The sequence below is a fragment of the Aulonocara sp. 'chitande type north' Nkhata Bay genome, linkage group LG5, assembly GCF_057382095.1.
Source record: "Aulonocara sp. 'chitande type north' Nkhata Bay isolate Kocher_YH1m ecotype deep benthic linkage group LG5, A_spYH_male_GT1.1, whole genome shotgun sequence".
Classification (NCBI taxonomy): Eukaryota; Metazoa; Chordata; class Actinopteri; order Cichliformes; family Cichlidae; genus Aulonocara; species Aulonocara sp. 'chitande type north' Nkhata Bay.
The window spans coordinates 18,995,923-19,016,655 of NC_141348.1; the positions used below are offsets into that span (position 1 = coordinate 18,995,923).

Sequence of the window (20,733 nt, forward strand, 5' to 3'; positions counted from 1 at the left end):
ATTGATGTCTAACAAAACTCCACGGATAAGATGCTACTTGATGAGGCCCTCCTTGCTCAGAGAGCTAACAACACAATACAGACCATTGTTTGCTATTGTAGGGACTCAAACCAACAGCTTGTGAATGTCACAAGAACTTTGTCTGCGAGCACATCCAGTGTAGGACTGCAGATTCCTTGGAGGGATGCAAGTCTCTGTGAAATGTGGAGGGGGAAATCTCTTTCAAATACTGAATGGAGATTCGGACAATGGTGTTAGCCCACACACACAAAAATATACTCAGATCAGCCAAAACATTGAGACCGCTGACAAGTGCAATGAATACAACTGATCATCTTGTTACAATGTAATGATCTACTGGGAACCCAGGGTGCTGGCATTCATGCGTATGTTACTTTGACACGTAAAACAGCACTCAGTTGTATCAGCACCTCTCCCAGGGCAGGGCGATGTTCACCATGAACACCGTAAAGTGGTGGCCTGGCTTCAGAAACTTCAAAGATCCCAATCCAACTGAGTATCCACAAAAGGTGCCAGAACAGATCCAGTCTGTGGAAACCTCACCCCACAATTCACAGGACCCCCAGGATCCACTACCAGAGGATACATTGCACATGCCCCAAGGACTCGAGGCTGGCTTCAGTGACACGGCCCATCAATGTATGTTTAGAAATAATGTTTGAAAGCTGAGTTTCTGTCCAAATGTATAGTCATATAAAAGTAAGCAAGCTGAATCAATGCGAGTCTAACAATCAGAGGTGCCTCCCTGACACAACAAAGGTTGCCTCATGCATACACAAGATTTTCCTCCCCTGTATCAAGCCTTATAAGGCATTATTGCTTGTTGCCTTCTCACACTTCAAATCCAGTCCCTCATCCAACACCAGAGCAGATGAATATTCATGCTTTCAGCAATTAGCCAGCACCACACACTACAGCACCATAATATGCAAGAGCTGCCATCAAAGACGCAAGGATATGTGCGCCCATGCGTGTATAACACTGAAGGGCTGAGTCAAGGGTGCAAAGATGGACAGAGCAGCATCTGTGGCATCAAATGAAGCCACAGCTTCATTGACCTTTTTGGCTCCAAAACAAAAGATGAGATGATTTGAAGACGGGAAGACTTGACTGAGCCAAAACACCACAAGACAATTTCCCCACAGAGGGAGATTTGCACAGAGCAGGGGCTTCAAAAAGTTTGGGTTGAGTCAAAGAGCTACATTGTTCTTCTTAAAGTGTTGAATATTTTTGTGAAAAGAAAAAAACTTGAGCAAACCAGCAGCACTTAATGAGCCTGCTAATCTGCATAAAGTATTTTCCCGTTTTTGGTAATAACAGGTTTTAATATGTTTATGTGCAATGTATACATGCACTGCTTAGGAGTGAATGACTGGATGTCAACTGGGAGAGACACTTTTGTACATTTGTGCATGTGAACAATGTGATTAAAAAACAAATAACATGCACCAAGTAGGGCTGCCACGATTAGTCGACTAGTCACGATTATGTCGACTATTAAAATCGTCGACGACTAATTTAATAGTCGACGCATCGTTTGAAGCTTTGTAAGATCACAAAGGACGCAGGAATGAGTAGTAGGATTTAAGAGTGTAATAACGGACTGAAACAGAAGATGGCAGCACTGCATGTACAAGGATGCCAGCTGCCGTTAAACCCCGAAGAAGAAGAAGCTGTGTCCCAGAATTCATAGCGCAGCTGTCGACAATGGCGGCAGCTAGTTAGTTTTAACTTTACTCTTATTATTCTTTCTGGGTCACAAAATAAACGTTTAACATATTTTCAGGCGAGAATGTAGCTGTGTAAACCTCAAATATCTGCTCAGTTTATCAGGACACCACATATTTTCAAAAGCGCTCCGACGTTTTCGGAGACGTCTGTTACCCACTAGCTCGATAGCTAGGCGGGGGCAAGGCTAACTAGAGCCGTGAGAACACCGGACTCCCGGCAAATCGTTTTCAAACCCACCGCCGTCTTTCGCTAGTCAGGTTAAACATATATATAAGTCACTTAGATAACTTAAAAATGTTTTTGTTTGGCTTTCTTTAGTATTTTATTTGTTCCTGAGTAAATCAGTTTGTCTGAGATTAAAGTTATAGTTTTTGCACAGCTAAAACTGTCAAGCAGACAGCTGATTATCAGAAGTGTGAGACGCTGGAGAATATACTCCGGTGTCCTGTTATATTTTAGAAAGCAAGGAGTTTATTAAACTTCACCGAAACAATCTGCAAATTTCATTAAAAATTAATAAACTACCATCTTGTCTTTATTTTTAGTTAGCACAAACACTTCAAGCTGTAAGCTAATGATAGTTATATAAGACCAGATGCTGCTGGTGCAATAAGCTGTACGCTGTACGTTCAATGGATGATGATCTGATTAGTCGACTAATCGCAAAAATAATCGGTGACTAGTCGACTATCAAAATAATCGTTTGTGGCAGCCCTAGCACCAAGTCCATAAGAATCATACAACCCTGACTGCAGTGAGAAATAAGCTGATCTAAATTTCCTGCAATAACACACTGTCTCATCAAACACACACACAGCAGGCCGTCCTATCCCGCTGTCATATCCTCCATTGATAATAATGACAGTGATGAATATAGCTGGAACAGAGCAAGTCATAAATCACTGGGCCTCACCCCTAACTGTGACTCACCGCCTTAGCCTCCATTTGTGTGTATGTGAGTGGGTGAGGGCAGAAGGGTGGTGGAACTTGTGGTCCACGCATCAGTGGATATGTCCAGTGACACCTTAATGTGCTTGGCTTGTCTGAGGAACCCCCGCAGGCACCCAGCCACACAACCACACACACACACTCCCAGGGTGAAGGCAGGGCTGTGTGTCTATCTCACTAGAAAAAAGGGGGCATGGCTATATTCCTCATGCAAACTAGTTGTGTGTTAATGTGTGTGCGTGAGTGTATCAGCATCTTTTAGCAAAAGCAGGCCCTCCTACCCACCACTCCATGTATCTATCCCACAATTTTCCACCTTTGCCTCTTTAAGAACGAGAGAGTATGAGCGTGTCTATCTGGTGGAGAGGGGGGCCATGGCAGCGATAGGGGGAGATCATTAAAAATACGGGAATGGGATCAGTAGAAGGCATTTGAGAGGGGAGGACTCAATTTGGGCTTAGATGGAAATATCAGAGTGTGTGTGTGTGTGTGTGTGTGTGTGTGTGTGTGTGTGTGTGTGTGTGTGTGTGTGTGTGTGTGTGGCAGCAAAAGTGAAGATTTAAAGAAAAAATGTAGTGGTGGGGGCATGGTGGGATAGATGGAGGGCAGAGGATAAAGATGAGGGTAGGATGGAGGGTGAGAGAAGGCAATTGCCCCCTCCAGTCATTAGCGCTGGATAGGGGTTTTAGCTATAAGGTCTGGAAGCCACAGCCCCCCCATTCTGCTTAACCCAGGCCTGCTATCCATTAATGGGGATCAAACGCACAGGGAGATGAAGCTCTCTGTGTGTATGCGTGCACACACACACACACACACACACACACACACACACACACACTTGTTTACAAGACTGTGTGTGTACATAAAGTGTGTGTAATCGAGCATATGTTCTGGGTACTAGCGCCTATAAGTAACATTATGGTTTTGTGTGTGTGCCCTTCATGCCCTTAGCTGCTTAGACATGTGCTTTGTTCTTCTAGTATGTGTGTGCATTGGTGTGCGTTTTCTACTATGTTACTTCTTTCCCCAATCATGTGCTTAACCCAAAACTTGAAAATAAGTGTCCCCTCAAAATATATGTGTGTTACCATTAAAAAGAGCAGCACATCCCACAGCTCATGTTCCTTTCTTCTGTGCTCCTATGGTCAGGATTATAATCAGAAACCCTATAGGTATGTTCCTATAGGGTGCAAGGTGTGTATACATGTCCATACTGTATGTGTTGCACTGAGTGAATCAATTTAATGGGAATGAACTTCTTTGACTATAAGTTAAGTTTCCTGAAGTAGACGAACTTGGTGTTGTATCTTGCCCCAGCGTGCAGCTGGGTTCGGTGACGAGCAGCTATCGAACTGATGGATGATTGTGATGATGGGGTGTGTGTGTGCAGATGGAGCCTCACATATGTCATCAAAAGGTCATCTGGCTTGAACAGAGGTATCTTCAGCCAGGACACACAGGGCTGTGATATAACATACTGTTACACTCATAGCACAATCTGCATTTAAAAAAATTTATCTACCAAGCCCCAGCCATGGCAGTGGTTATACAGTGACCATTGATGATCCCACTGGGTGTCAAACAGGCAAAGAATGTTTCCATTTTATGGCCTGACTTTGATTTAAGCCACCTACAGAATCAGCACCTCTGAAAAAGCCTCTCACAGAGCAGACCTCAGATACATCTCACCCATTTTCAATTCGACAGCCTATTTTAGGTCTATTAAATACAGACATATTCCCATCATGTACAACCCCTTTTTTTCTTTCCCCCTCCCTCTCGTTTTGCTTCCTTCACTCACCACACTAATGAGACAGAAGAAGAAAAAAAAAAAAACAACAACAACCAGGGAGCAGCTGGAAATGGGGAGCAGCAGAGATGCGACATGCTCTCTCTGCCTCCTCCCCAATCCCCCCAACCCCTTCCTCTCCTCACCATCACACTAGAGAAAGCCTTCACCAGAAGAAGAGTGCGCGCACACACACACACACCCCCCATCTGACCTATAACTCTCCCCATGTATGTAATGTCTGGCTTATTAGCAAGCCATCATGGTGGCGATGTTTGTAGCTGGTGTGAATGTGTGTTGGTGTGCAATGAAATCCAGTGGGGATGATTTGTGTGAGTACAGAGAATGAGTGTAGAGTTGGTAGGAATGTCAAAATATGCACAAGGGAAGTGTGTTCTGGACATTTAGTAACAGGCTGCTCTACAGGAACTATTCAAACATGCAACACAACAAAAATAAATGTTAGTATTTATGAGTATGTACCTTTGGCAAATACTGAATAGTCAGGTGCTGGATATGGAGAATTTGAATCCTAAAAACTCTTACATGTATCACAAGTAAGAGTTTTAAAAAGTATGTTGTCCCAGCAGACACTATGTCGAAAAAGTATTGCAATGGCAACATGTCTGCTGGGACTGAATGTGTGTCCTAGTGTATTTGTTGGACATGAACTCACCTGTCTGTCAGTCAAAGTGTAGATGTACTGCTGGTCTGGGCTGAACAGCATGTCTCTCAGTAAGGGACTTCCTCCTTCACTTACGGTCACCTTCTCGTATAGCACTGCTGGACGGCTGGCGTTTATGGAGTTAACCAAGATCTGCAAAAAAGAAACACACGGGAAAACTCATTTGGATATGAAAACAATAAAAAGATGATGCAGAAAAGTGATGTACATGAATACAGCAATAATATCAGACAGCAGCTGCTTAAAAAACCCCGTGCTTTTACAGTAGAAACCCTTGAAGCTAAATAAAAATAACTTGTTGCTTGTAGAGAAATGATGCAGCGTTAATCCAAGTGGACCATTGATGCACAATAAAAATAAACACACGCTTAATTCCTCTAGATTTGCCGCACAAATAAAGGAAATAAAATGGTGACAAATTTATCTTCATTTTCACATCTCCCTTTAAATATCCATGCTAAATAAATAAATAAATAAATAAATGAAGTACACTCAAGCTGCACTTTTTTCTACAAACCAAAGTTCAAACACACTAAAGTGTCTATGGATGTTGTTCCAGCTGGTGAAATAAGCTGATTTCACTTCAACAGTAACAGGTGGTAGTTATTATAAGGTGGGAGGCATGAAATTATCAAAATTTTGGAAAAAGGTTGAGAGCACCTGTTCTACAGAGCTGTGTAAAAGGCTTAATTGAAAGGTTGTGTTAATAGCAGTATTGAGTCTCGTATAATTATTGCGAACACAGATGTGATTACAGAGGTAGATGCATGGAAGGGAACAATATTGACAGGATGGTGCTGTTATCATGACTATAGACATCTTTTGTTCAGCACCTGGGAGGAATAAACTTTAAAAATTATGAGCAAAAAATAAAAAAAGTTAAGTATGAAAACAGTGTGGTCCTGTATAATGATAGAAAGCATAACAGTGAGTCACATCTCTGCATGTGAACAACAACCTGATCACCCAAAGCACCTGTAGACAAATATAATACAGAGCAACCAAGTCAGCATATGCACAAACATGCACGTGAACGGATGCTCAAATTTTTCTTTGTGAGTTTTGGCAAATAATTTGCCAAGATATGGAAAGTAATGGAGCAGATACAAGATAGGAGATTGGCTTGCTGGCGTGGCTGTGAGCCAAAGTCATCTCAGCAGCAAATGAAAAGTACAAAGCAGCGGGGGGAGGGCAAGTATCAGCTCTCCATTACCGAGCTTTGTCGACTCGCACTGCTATCAGCCCACAGTGACAAGGGAAGGACAGCAGGCAATGACTAGCTGGAAAATGATACTAAATTCACACACTGACAAATAGGTTCACATCCAGATAGATGAAAGAATGATAAGATGACAACCCACACACCAAGTGATAGATATGCAAGCACTAGTTTGATTGAGATATATATATATGCACACACACAGGAAAAAGAAACATGTGGGTGAACAATGAACACACTTTGTGATGAAAAGTGAAACCAAAAGAAACCAAGGGCAACAATCCCATTATCGCTCTCTGCTGTGTGCGTGTACGCATGTGTGTATGAGTGTGTGTGCCAAAGAGAAGGGGAGAGAGAGATAGTGAGATAGAGTGAAAGAAAGAGCTCATAAGGCTGTGATAAAGCTCTGGAGATGAGAGGAAATATGGATGTTATTATCTAGATAATAGGCCCGTAAACAAAGGATACATTTCATTCACGGATGGTTCGCATCTAGACGAGTTTGCACACGCACACAAACACACATACCAGCACATAAGGCAACACAATTTTTAAGTGCAGACAACCAGAATAAAGAAAAACAGCTGCTGATGCACACAGAGGTGAAAGAATAGCTTTTGTTCTGTGCCCTCTATGTATCATTTTTTTCCCACTCCCTTAAAAAAAGATGAGACATTTCCATTGGCAGCCATATCTATCTCTGGATCCGGCACCCAAGTCCAGTTCACTGGCTAATGACCAGTCTGAGCCTACACTGCACACACAAATGCAATATACCACAGAGAATGTACGTCTGTCTTTCTGACAGCCTTCCTATCTTCTGTTTGCATCCATCTGCTTGTCAGTCTGTGCAAAATCCAGCCTGCAAAATCCCCAAGTTAAAAACCAGTCTCTTTGCTGGTTTTAATATCAGCTTAGAAACAGGGACTGAAACATTGAATCTGACAAATAACACCTTTTCCCCCCTCATCTTTGTTCTGCTCAGGTTTTCCCCCTCTCAGGATGGAGTTCATCTACAGTGCTAACATAAAAAAAAAAAAGTAGTGTGCAGAGAGAAACAACGGTGAGAAAGATAGAAAACAGAAGAGTGGGTGAGTGAGAGTGGGTGACCTGCGGGGGGAGAGAGGGAAAAAAAAGGTAATAAATCATTTCAAATCAATTCATTCCACAAGTGCAGAGTGCGAGGCTGCCCAGAGTTACAGGAAGAGAACAAAAGACTATGGAATATATAAGCTGAACAGATGGATGGAGGAATGGATAGATGGATGGGATACTTAAAGAAGATCTAATTCAATCAAACTGAGCTGCTATGTCTGGAATTCGAGGTTACGCTCTAATAACAAGGTTAACATGGCAGGGTCTGTGCATTTAGAAGGGTTTAAAGCTAATACAAGGGCTAAGTGTGTACAAATACGTGTGAAGATTCCTGTGTGGGTGTCCAAGCTCAACGCCAGCGTGCATACGGCTTGATTTTCAATTGATCTACAAGCATTTGTAGAGTGATAACATGTAGAGATGTTTTCTCACACATATATAAAAATCACAGATTTATGTTTGCATCAGCTTGCATGCACAGCTCTTTGTGTGTGCCTATAAGCTAAGTCAAGAAATCAATGCAATTGTCAGTAATCAAGCGGGAAGCTGTTGCTGTCTGATTGTGTCCTCTGTATTGCTTAGCTTACCATTAAGTCCTTGATGGATGAATCTACAGAATGATGCTGTGCTTGTATTTTCAAAACAAGCCCCATCTCTACTCTCTACATGTATAATGTAACGTTAATAGACTTTAAACACATTAAAGGCACTGTCTTAAGCAACGGTGAGGGAAAGCAGTAAGAGGAGACAGTAGAGAGAGGAAATGATGCGGCACAAACGCTGCTGGAAATGAACCTTAGTCTTTGTCTTTCTGTGGTTCTGACGTAAACAGTCTATAACCTGACATTTCATAACTTTCTTAAGTGCTATTCAGAGTACCTCCATGACCAAAATAGGCATTCCTTCCTGTAGTGATAATGTTTTGTCAGCTAAAATAACTGAGAATACATAGAAGTGAAGAGAAGATGTTTTTACTACATCTGTTCCATGAGAAAGAAAAAAAAAAAAAAAGGAAAACAGTGGTTTTACAACACAGAAAACAAATCTGAATTCTAATATTTAAAACATTAAATAAGAGACAACTTAAACGTCTAGTGTATCCATAAATTTCTAACCTTCCCCAAAAACTATTTTTACAACACTGATACTTCTCCCTCTGGCAACGTGTCGCTTGATATTCAAAAACCATGCATAATCCCTGTATCAGAAGATGAGATTGTAACCAAATAAACCAACAATTTACCAGCTCCATACTGAAACATTCCAAACAACCACCTATCTCATCATCCTGCAACATCTAATATCCATTTTTTTCCTGTTCTATGATCATTAACATCTCTCTCAACCTGCCAATCCATCCAAAAGCCCCTAATGCTGGGTTTATCTGTGCCAGGCAGGCCTGGTTTGCTCTGATAGATACATGGGATAGCTAGCTGGTGATAAGGAAGGTGGGGGTATGAGGGTAAAGAAGCTGGATGATAAGACAGTAGCACGTCAGTGAGAATGATGCCTGTCATTGGCTCAAGTGACAACTGATGAAGCTAGTGTACATAAGAGATGTAAAGATTCAGAAAGAGGCAGACACCATAAGATGCCTTCTATTGTGTACAGAATAAAATGCAGAAAGAGACTCAGAAAGGCTGCAGGAAACAGGGGAGTAAAGATGGGTGGAGGAGAAGAGGCACAAATTTTCATATAAGCATCTGTCTTAAACTGTCGCTTTAAGTATTAAGTCTGACTACAAGTGAGAGGGAAATCACTTAAAAAGAAGGCAAAAAAGGACATCAAATGCCTCAAGACTGTAATTAGCATCACAAGGAGTGGAACTAAACAGACTGGTCCAGGTGTTCCCAGGTCTGTCTGAGAGTTGTAACACTTCAGCAAGACCACGGACTCTGGATAATGGCTTTGACATTTCAGAGCAGATTCGGAGAAGTGAGTGAACATAAAGCTTGGCTCACTAATAGCATGAAGCAGCACACAAACCACACCGCCACAGACACCACATCTAAAGAAGGGTAAACTTGGCATAACTAGGTCCATGCATTCATACATAATGGCTGCAAGCCCCACATTCCTGACTTTGATGTGATGTGGGCCCCCAAGTGAATGTGCATGTGTGTGTTTATGGGGCCCCACCGAAGTAGGCCCTCTACAGAACAAAGGGAAATGAAAGAAAGTGTTAAATGGGTGAGGAACCGAACAAAAGATTGGTATGCACCCACAATCCCTGGACAGTAGGGGTATGATAAAGAGGTTGAAGAGCAAACAAGAGACTTGTGCACCTCAGTGATTCTGTATTCTTGGCTAGCAAGCTCATTTTACAGCCTACCCTACCACACAATACAAAGCAACTGTGCCTCATTTAATTTCCCACTCAGCCAAATTAACTAATACAATAGCCCAACCACAATTTACTGGACACTAGAGTAACCTAATGCCCGCTTCTTGCAAACACCTCTCAAACCTTTTTCCCTTCTTTCAGCACTTTTGTTTCTCCGAGTCGGGGCTTTCAGATAAAGACCTGAAATCACTCACTTCCTATCGCGTAGTGAGCTTGGCAGAACTTGAGCGCAGCACGACACAAAACAAATATATCTGTTGTTCTCGAGTGGCAGCAGTCATCAGAAAACACACAATTTACTTCTTGATGCGTGTGTGTCTGTGTGCATGTGTGTTTAATGGACTATTGCATTGTTTTCTGTTTCAGAAACAGCAGGAGGATGTTGGCCCTAAGGAAGCACTGGACCCTCTAAACTGTACACTCAAAACAAAAACATCTATACTGGGTTACTGGGAAGCAGTACACTCTATTGTATTTTAGTTACCATGCATTGTTAGAGAAAACAGAGCATCCATTCAGTGTGTACAAATGGTTTCAATGGAATAAACAGTTTTATCTTCCACCAAAAAATAAAATAAAACAAAACCCTTCTGGAGATTTAGTTATGTGTGTATGGCTGACTGTGAAGTAGTATGAAGCTGGGAGCAGATGGAACATCACACATGAGTGACTGATGGCCCTGATGCTTCTATGGGACAAATCCCACTTCACCACACACAGACACACACATATACATACACACCATAGGCAGCAAACACATATAGAAGCCCTGAGCAAACCTTTACCATATGTGGGTCAGACAGTCATACCAAACAGCCTTTTCTTTAAGAGAGCCAAGACAGACAAAGAGCTATGGTGACAATGATGGAGGTGGTGTACCCTCAAACACATGTACAGACACACACGAGCTCTGTGTGTCTGCTATCATAACACTGTATGTCTGGAACGGCTTATTTTAAGGTCTGGGAGGGAGAGCAGACACAAACATGGGTTTTTATTCAAAAAGAAGCTTTATTGGTGCAGAATGATTAAACAATGTTATTTGTATTTGCGGGAAAGTTAGTAAAAGGAAGTCTTACTCGCTTCTGGATATTACTTATTCATGTAGGTTTATTTATATAGATAGACAGTACGAGCACCCAAAAGGCTTAACAACCTAGATTAAGGGAAAGAAAAGGCAACGAAGGCAGTGTGCGTCAAAAATGCAATAACTAGCTGCAGCTCCCAGACAAAAACACACACTCCCACACTTCACTAGTACGCCAGCAATTCTTCCACACACCACCACACCCTAGCACAGGTTTCCTACCCAGTTTCGATTTCCATTTAAAAAGTCCCAGACTAGATTTTTCATGGCCACATTTGTGAGCGAGTACACAGTGCTAGATGTTTATTATGTAAAAAGTTTTAAAATCTATACTATGTGGGCTATTATGTTGTCAAATATCAGCCAGAACACTAGTTGAACGGACTATCCCTCACATAAAGCAATTAACTTTAAACCCCAGATGGCAGATCTGTGTAGGCGTTTTCACTCAGTTGCATGCCATGACGTCTTGCCTTCTCCCTAGAAAAACCACTAACTGTATGATCAGTTTATATTTACAAATCCTACATTTTACATTTTGGGGGGGGGGGGGGGGGGACAATAGGCACAGCGGTCTGGGAACAAAATCTTTAACACATTTTGTTTTTAACAGACCTCAAAATAACTCAAATGAAATTCTATACTTTGGAACCTTGTTAGCAACAATAAATCACACATCGTCAAATCTCCTTTTACTTAGAAGCACAAAGAATTCTGGGTATTTCAAGCGCTTGTCTATCACTGTTCCAACTTGAACGAAAAACAGAGTTATTTTAAGCTTTTTTAATGTTTTTTTGTACATTTATGATCTTACACCACAGCACTTGTGTTTTTGTTTTTTCTAAGCTGCACCTGACACGTTCCATCAAGGATACTGAAGCTCACGCTTTACAGTCGATGAAGTCAAATATGTAGCTCTGCAATCTGATTCTGTCATATCAGGTTACTTGCTTTGCCAAATCTTATCAACCGTCTTTGGTATTCGTCCACATGTCTACACCATGGTTATTCATGTGTGAGCCAGTGGCCTTTCACCAGCAGTACTCCCCAAAAGGTCACACACTCGCACACGTGTGCACACACACACACATCTACAGCTGCAGAAACATGTAACAGGCTGTGGAGGAAGAGGAGGGGAGAAAACACAAAAGGAAAAAAGAAAAGGAACAAAACGTCCAAGCCACATGTGGTATCTCTCTCCTAGAGCACATGTGTGCATACAATAACATGAAGGTAGGACATGGAGATAGAAAGTGAGCTGCTTTAAGAGCAAATTAAAGCTATTCATCATTGTTGATGCCTTTTAATCCTCACGCTTGCTGAAATTAAAAGCCCTAGTCATTGTTATATCCTTTACTTCTCTGCCAATACATTGCTCTCCTTTTCCTTAATTCATCTATCACGCATTCTTACTCCCATTTCATCTTTCCTTCTTCATACTGTCTCCTTTCTTCCTCTTTTCACCCTCTGAATTAAATGCCTTTAGCTAACAGTCGTCAGATAAGTGTGTGTAGCGAGTTGCTAGACACGGCACAGCGGCAGCATTTCATCTTCCAACCATCACTAAATCACACTAACTCAATCATCTGCATCTCCACGCGCGCGCACACATACATACGCACACAAGGCTGAGAGCGTGAGAAGCCCTGCATCTAGAGAGGTGCTTTACTATGACTGATTTTATCAGCTGTCTTGCAAACGGGGGAAGAAATTGCACCACAACATTATCATATACAATAAGATGAGACTCGAAGATAGAGCTTTCCAATTGAATGCCTTTTTAGTGTCGCCATTCAAATGAGAAAAGACCTCCTCTTACATTGAGGCGAAACACAAATCCCTTATGGGATATCTCAACCAAAACAATATTACACATTTACATCAAAGACTGCTGAGAGGATGTTTACGTTAAAGACAAAGTGCCTAGACTTAAGTCGAGATTTAATATTGATATGTTTACGAGTGTGTTCAAGCAAGAATGGCAACATGTTATAGGATTCCTGAAGTGACATTGGCATCTCCGGATGACTGCGAAGCCTCGAAGCCACTGAGAAACTGTGAGGAGCTCTGCTAACAAGCTGCTAGCCTCCAGACTTATCAGACATAGGAAGGTGGGAAAGTACACAAAGATCGGGAAGAGTGCTTAATGCAACCGGGTGTGGGGGGTGTGCATGTGGCTTTGAAGAGGGCAGTGAACCACATACAAACACAGGAAGAGATCAGCTGAACAACTCTGTTTGTATTGTGTGTGTGTGCGTAGGAATGTGGAAGGTTGTGTTTGTATGAAAGAAAGTGCATGTGCATACAAACTAAGTGAGGCAGTCTATCAATTTGCATGTGTAGCTGAGTGCTTGCGTGCAGTGAATACAAGCAAAGTGTGCAATTGTGTGCACAGAGTTAATCAACATCAGTCACAATAATAAGGCATCAATTAATAGCTGGAGAAAACGCACAAAAAAAAAATAATACACACACCCCCACTCTGATGTGACACTATGCAGCACCGCTTGACCCACCATTTATTAACTATATCAGCCATTCACTAGGATTACAGTGAATAGGACCTCATCTTCAGCTGTAATTACTAAGGTAGGTGTGTGTGCATGCATGTGTGTGTGTGTCTCTTCCTGTGGGAGAGCCAAAGTGATTACATGGCCACTGGTGCCTCTAATAACATCTTTTAGGGAGAGAGAGGAAGAAAGAGAGAGAGATGAGTGATTTCCATCTTTTCTGGGTAGGACCAGAATTATGGCAAGGAAATTCTATGGTGGTTAAGATGTGGGTCTGTTTTGACTGTGCTGCCATGTAAGAGTGTGTGCTTGCACGTGTGTGTGCGCGCGCGCAGATTTTTGTAATGGATGTAACACAAGAGGCTAATGGGAGCCACGCCAAAACTACACCTCAGTGTAATGTGTGCCAAACCATTCCTGGCCACAAATGCCTTCCTCTCCACAGCCCCTTTCATTTATTTCTCTCCCGCTCTGTTCATTTTATTTTACCCCTACCTAAAAGTTCCTCTGGGAGGAGTACTTTCTTCACTATAATCTTTTTCCCCCTCTTCTCTTTTGTGTTTAGACACTTCTCTACTTCCCTTAATCCTGACTTTTTTCTTCTTTTTTTAAAGGCCTTTCTCTCAACAGCATATTCCTCTTTTGCTTTTATTCAAAACACAGAAAAGTTAAACTCTTATTTGGCTCTCAAACATTGCAAACTCCCATAACAAGTAAAGAGCGAGCAAGAAAAGACTGGGAGAAGATGACATAAACAAAGTCTAAATGTGCACAGGGCACTAAATGGCACAAACCAGTGAAACCACAGCACTGTCAGCTGGCGACAGAGAAGATGTTTTAAATTAGGAGCAAAGTTACTGGTAACAATAGGAAGCTTGGTGGCTTAAATGAGAGGAGATTTGGAGGGCAGAGAAAAGCAGCGACAGAACACACACATACACGAATAAAGTCTGGCAGCTATAAAGGATGAGGAATGCAGATGGTGTTTAAAATGAGCTTTACCGCGTGGTTTGCAGTGATTTACAGCCGTGGTCGCCCATGTGTATGTATGTGGGCTTAATCAGTGAGTTGCAGGGTGCTAGCGTGGTAGATTTTTCATAGTGTTGTCCTGTAAGTGTAATGTAAGATAGACTTAACCATAACACACACACACACACACACACTTTCATCTTAATCATCCTTTCTCTCTTTTCTTGCTCTTTTTTGTTTTTTCTTCTCTTGTTTAGTCTAGAAAATGTCAGACGAGTATCACGCTAACAGGTGTTTAAAGCCTTCTGACAATCCCAAATATACACAATGGCCAAAAAAAGAAGTAAAACATCACATTAAATAAACTGAAGACAGCAATTGTTTGACATTTTCCGTGTTAATCCAAGTTAACTTTCTGCACTTAGGGCTCGCTCTTTTTCCAAAGGTCAGCACCATCAAGACATCTTGCCATTTGTCAGCAAAACTGAATCTGAAAGTTCAACAAAGTTGAAACTGAGGGGAAAAAACTTGTTGCCCTGTGGGGAAATCCATAAGCTGTTGCAACAACAATGAAATGAACCAATTCCAATAAACACAGAGGTGACAAGGCCTTCAAACATTAACCGTTGAATAATATTTAAACACCCAAATCATGTTGTGATAGTTACTCCACCACAGGTTTTTGCCGGTGCCTATTCTGCTGTATGAGGTGGTCAAAAGTGCAAACTTGGGAGAATGAACAGTGTGTTAGGTTAAGAAATAGTTCTGTTTGTGCTGCGTGTGCTGGTTTCTGTATGAGAGGAGGAGGCACATTCCTGACGTGGCCGCCCTAATCCTACACTTCAATACAATCTTCTATTGCACACCAACCTATCAGCCTCTCTGTACATGTGCCAGTGAGTGCTTGTGAGCATGGTAATGCCTCTGTGTATGTAAAAACACCTCTGTGCACATTTACACTCACAGCCGGGCTTCCCCCTTTTTTTAAAATCATCATCTACCAACACTCCATATGTCAGGGAATAACTGCAAAGACATTGGCATGGCAACCTCAAAACAATCAGCTGAAGGAGGAACACAGAACGAGAAAAGAATGTGTGTCTGCGTGTGTGTGTGTGTGTGCGCGTGTGTGTGTGTGTCTGCATGCGTGCGTGCGTGTGTCTGCGTGCGTGCGTGTGTCTGCGTGCGTGCGTGTGTGTGTGTGTGTGTGTCTGCCTGCCATGTCTGAATGTTCTTACTTTTGAGTTTACAGGTGATGTGGTACATGATCTGTAGGTCTGGTGGGATTTCTGCCATTAGCTTGACACAGTTGAACTGTGTTATTGTTTGTCCAGCAGGAGGAACCCTGTTGATCTTGGCAGCAGGATAACTGTTTATCCTGAATGTTGGATGGAGAATTTGTGATGGATGAGATTAAAGTTATTTCTGCAGAGTCTGGATGGGAAGAACGGTGTTTTAATAGTTTCAAAATGAAGATGTGATGAAGTATTTACTTGGCAATGAGTAAATTTAAAGAACTGGATTTTTGAAAGCACATTATGGCAGAGTTAGTTTTTTTGTATTTTTAAGTGATCTAGCACTAGGACTGTTCGATATAACGATATGCATCGGATGACGATATGAAAATGTCTATCGTTGTATTTTACGCTATCGTTTGCAAAATCAACTGTTTACGGCAATATTTTTTTTTCATTGTTTTAATGGTCACTGTATAATTTCCCGAAGTTCTCTCTTCCTCTTATATTTAATATAGCCACACTACAGACGGACAAGCCATTGTTTTTATGCGCTGTCCTTAGCATCAACGACAGTAAAACGATCGCATGGCTCTGCCGTCCGCATGTTTATTTTCCACACAAACCTTTCACAATCAAGCTGAAGATCCTGTTCAGATTTTTCAAACTAAACTGAATCACGTGAAATAGAATGCAGAGTGTTTACGCATGAGAAGCTAAAAAGAGCCGTCAGGTGTTAAAAAACTAAAGCTTAGAACAGGCTTTTCCCTGCAGCACACCGTGTAATAAATACTCTCAGAGAAAATTGAGGCCGTTTCAACTTATGTAACACTCGACTCCAGGTACACGACACCCAGCTGAAAACACTTCACGCAAGTCGACTTGCCCGAGGTTCACAGAATTAGCTGAAAATGTAAAATTTTTGTGATATACATCGTTATCGGGACGATAAATGTCTTATATCGGGATATGAGATTTTAATCGCACAGCCCTCTCTAGCACTGCTGTTTCCGTTAAGTGAAAGGAACTCATGCTCTTTCTCCACCCAAGCAAAGACAACATTGGGTTCTGTCTGAAACCCAAAGCCTGACACAGCAGTATGGTGAGACCAAACTGAAACATTAACTTTCCCCAACCAGCTTTTATACCATCTCTCTTTTCTCTTTTCCCAGGTGAGGCCACCCACTTTTCCCCCAGATTACCAACTCTTGTTTGGGGATAAGCCAGAGAAGAATGTCCCTGGCTTGGGTTTAGCCCTGCTGCTGGGAATTCACCTCTGAAATTAAAGGAGGAGAATGCAAGAAGAACTGGGAAGGCTGCCACAAGCAGGAGTCAGAGCAATGTGCCTCCCAATACACCCTTTCAACACTTTTTCTTTCACCGATTCATCTCTGTGTTGTTCATTCAGCGCTTTCTCTCTTTACATTTTTATTTCTCACTCCATCTCATAGCTTTGTTCCCATTAATTTCCCCAACTCCCTCCCTGCTGGACCATTCTGCACTCCTAGTGTGCCGTAATGGCCCATAGGGAAAGCCTTGGCTGCTGCCCACCAAATACAACAAGCATGACTGATTCAAGAGCCAAACGACTGGACTGGACTGGACTGGACAGAGGGGAGAGGAAATGTTGTTCTCTATCTGAATATGAGGAGGGGGGGGGGGGGGGGGGGGGGGGGTGCGTGAAACTCCAATAAAAGCTGAAATGAAACAATTACTCAAGGATCTGAAAGACAGAAGTCGAGACAAAAAACAAAAAAAAACAAAACGAACCAAACCAAACACAAACACACATGCACACACACACCTATACCTCAACATTATTTAAACACTACACCGTTATGTGTGTGAGAGCAACAGAGGAGAAGGGCAGAGGAGTAGAAAACACACAGTGACATTTACCAGATGTCCTAGGCATGTGTAGAGAGAGGCACACACGCTGAAACAACTAGCTACTTGATCCTTTATATTATACATGAAATGACACCAGTGGAAACAGGATGAGGATGATACATTTTTGACATTTCCTCCATCCTAGACTGCAAAATGTTCAAAACATTTCCCAATATCTTAACATTTTAACTAAAACAATTCGAATTCTCTTGCAAACAGACCATTTTTAGTGCAAATTTCCAACTAAAGCCAACACACAAGTCAGTATGTGTAACAGTAAATATAACTACAGTTTGAGGAAAGGAGGTGGGGTTTTAAAAAGTCGAAGTTTTGCGTCGGTATTTTAAAAAGTTGCTAGGTTTGTTCTCAGTTCCTGTTTGGTAAGTTCTCAGTTGGTTTGAGTTAGTTGGAAAAACATATTGAACCTTGTTATCAGTCATGTAGACTAATGGCAGAATAAGTGAAGAGTAGAGTAACAAGAAAAGGTAGAAACATTAAAGCACTTGAGATGTTTGCTGAGGGAAGGAGAGAGAGGATGGGATGGGATGGGAAGGAAGGGTGGGACACCCTCCGCTCAGGAGAAGACAATGAAGACAGACTTAGCACACTGTAACCACTACTCTGTAACACTGTGTGATTAAATGAACCAAAATACTGGTTGATGACAGCAGCTGTGCTGTCAGATCGGCTACTGGCATTTAAAATGAGTCACGAGTCTGCTGCTGGATATGATTGGATAGTCTATTGGTAATAGCTGCTAATCAATTGGATGATGTAAAAAACACAGAGAATTGCCCAAGCTCATCTATACGGGGTGCTGCCCTGTGTTGTAGCACATCTCAACAGTGAAGGGGGGTGAGGTAAATATAAAACACCAGAGAGCATATGTTGTATTCCTCCCAATGAGAAGAGCTGTAGGGTAATAAATTATTAACGCGCACTTCCCAGTTGATGAAAAGCAATGACAGGTACACACAACCTGGAAGCAAGAACAGCTTTGCTGCCTCTGGACTTTGCTGACTAGACTCCTTGTGAGATTCTATATGTAGGCTTCAAGCATGGTGTGCTACACTTAAATAACATCTATTAATACCGCCACTGCTCAACTAGAGGCACTTTACACTACCTTATGTAACCACAGAGGGCACAGATAGGGACTGACTATAGCTATATAAGGAAACATAACACACAACAGCAGCACAACAGACTCCACACACTGCCTTTGGTAGGGATGCACCAACCTGACGTTTTGAGTCCAGATACTGATACAGATAGCTTGGCTTTGTGTACCAGTTGACACAGAGCACTGATCTGATACCAGTTTTAAATTAATAAGCTGTTTCTTCACTGAGCCAAACAAACTTATCTTGGCCTGATCTGACTAAAGAATGTGCTCCTAATACACCTCAGGCTTTTTTCCATGTTCTTAAGCATAATGTAATCTTGCAGTTTTATGCCAACAAGCAAGAAAAGGCTCTTTTTGGATGTCGTCCACACATGATGCAATGCTCTTTGTATTTTCTGCACCGTCACTTAAATTCTGACTTTCAGTGATAACCTCTGTGCCAAGTCTGAAGCACTTGTGTGTCTAAATTCCACAAATGCATGTGTGCGGCCTGCTTTTAAAAGGATTTTCCACTGCAGTTATGACATGTTACTGTGGCTTATTCCACACCACCTCACTAGTAGTGTAACTGCATCTGGACTGATTTCTAGATCATCACTTTTTTTCTTTAAAACATGACTTTGTCAAATTCTTCGCATCACAATCAGATGTCTTATATCCACTGGCAATTCTTTCCTCTCTTTCCAACTTTCCATGTTGAGCCATTTCCAGTCTGGTGACAGGTGGTCACAGCTCATTTAAGACCCTAGCTTATGAAATTAAGCTAACTGGAATCACAGGAGTACTCTGCTGTGGTAACAGGTTTTTTAAAGCTATCACATGTGTATTTACTTTTGTTGTGATTTCTTTGGCTGTTTCAACTTTGGGTTCTTTTGCACTTTAAATATATTCTCTGATTTGTAGCTTTGTTGGTCCTATAGAAATGCCATTTGATATTTAAGTAATACTTATGAGTACAGTCACTTCTGTAATATAATACAAGTATTATGTACAAACACAAAAACACAAGCCAGCAAGCAGGCTCAGATACACTCCAGGCATGCCATAGCAGCAGTGCTTGAGCAGCTGGTGCGACCAGGTGGAAGACAGATGCCCCGCCTCTGGTTTGGCCTATAGCCATGGTAACAAAATGGGGCCTGACCAATGGCTGCAGTCTCTCAGGAGAAGGTTGGGAGGGGTTTGGTTGACACCCAAAGCTATCCAGATGATATGGCCCACCCACGTTCAACCACATTGCTGCCAAATTATGACAATTTAGAAGCTGTAAATGACTTGCTGTATCCTTCTGTGGGTGCCTAATTTCATCCAGGGCTGGGCTACAGTCATACAATTACAATGAACAGATTTGGCAACATTTATAAACACAGGGGCAGTACTAAGCAAACAAGAAACTTATTGTTTGACAACTTTGTTCTTGTTCATCAGTCTTTTGTTTCAAAATGTTTGTTTCCCACATGAAGAAAACTGAGTTTGTGATTTACAGCACCCAAAACCAGAGCTACAATATTATCTTCAAAGGCCTGAACTTAAAGCAGTCACACAGGGTCAAAGAACAAAACAGACAGAAGGGCAGTGATGAAAACAGAGGATAAAAGGAGGAATGATAAATGAGGAAAAGAGAAGAAAGTTCAAGAGAAATTTAGTGAGAGCGCTTCTGATACCAATGGTTACTGGCTGTCATTTACTAACACGTTATCTGTGTATGACTGTGCTGCTCTGTTTCAATGAGGTGCACAAACCAAGGCAAACACAGAGAGAAAGAAACAGAAGAATGGATCTAAAGCTGTGGTTAGCAAGAGGAAGAAAGCGGAAGGACATACGAAAGTCAGAGTTTAACAAAATTATATAAAGTGTGAAAGAGCTGATGATGAGACACTGGCGATTGGTCACTTTAAACCAACAACAGAGATGCAAAACGATCCGAGCAGTGACAAAGACTAATCTAAATTCAGCTCTCTTCTTTTTGCCTCCTGGCAGCTTTGACCAGAATTCCAAACCTTTAACCTGCATGGAGTGGAGTTTATTTACTCAAGGACATCCTTTACCTCTATTCAGGCAGGGGGATGTTTTATTAGTGTTCCATG

At 41.8% G+C, this 20,733-nt stretch overlaps 1 protein-coding gene across 4 annotated transcripts in view; it reads right to left on the reverse strand.

Moving 5' to 3' along the window:
- The window catches only part of plxna1b (plexin A1b), a 181,332-nt gene that overhangs the window by 90,256 nt on the left and 70,343 nt on the right, over positions 1-20,733 (reverse strand). For all 4 annotated transcript variants that reach the window (XM_086291844.1, XM_086291842.1, XM_086291843.1 and 1 more), the window contains exon 4: positions 5,166-5,306. In XM_086291844.1, coding sequence (XP_086147970.1) covers positions 5,166-5,306 — 141 coding nt within the window. The remainder of the gene's footprint in view (positions 1-5,165; positions 5,307-20,733) is intronic.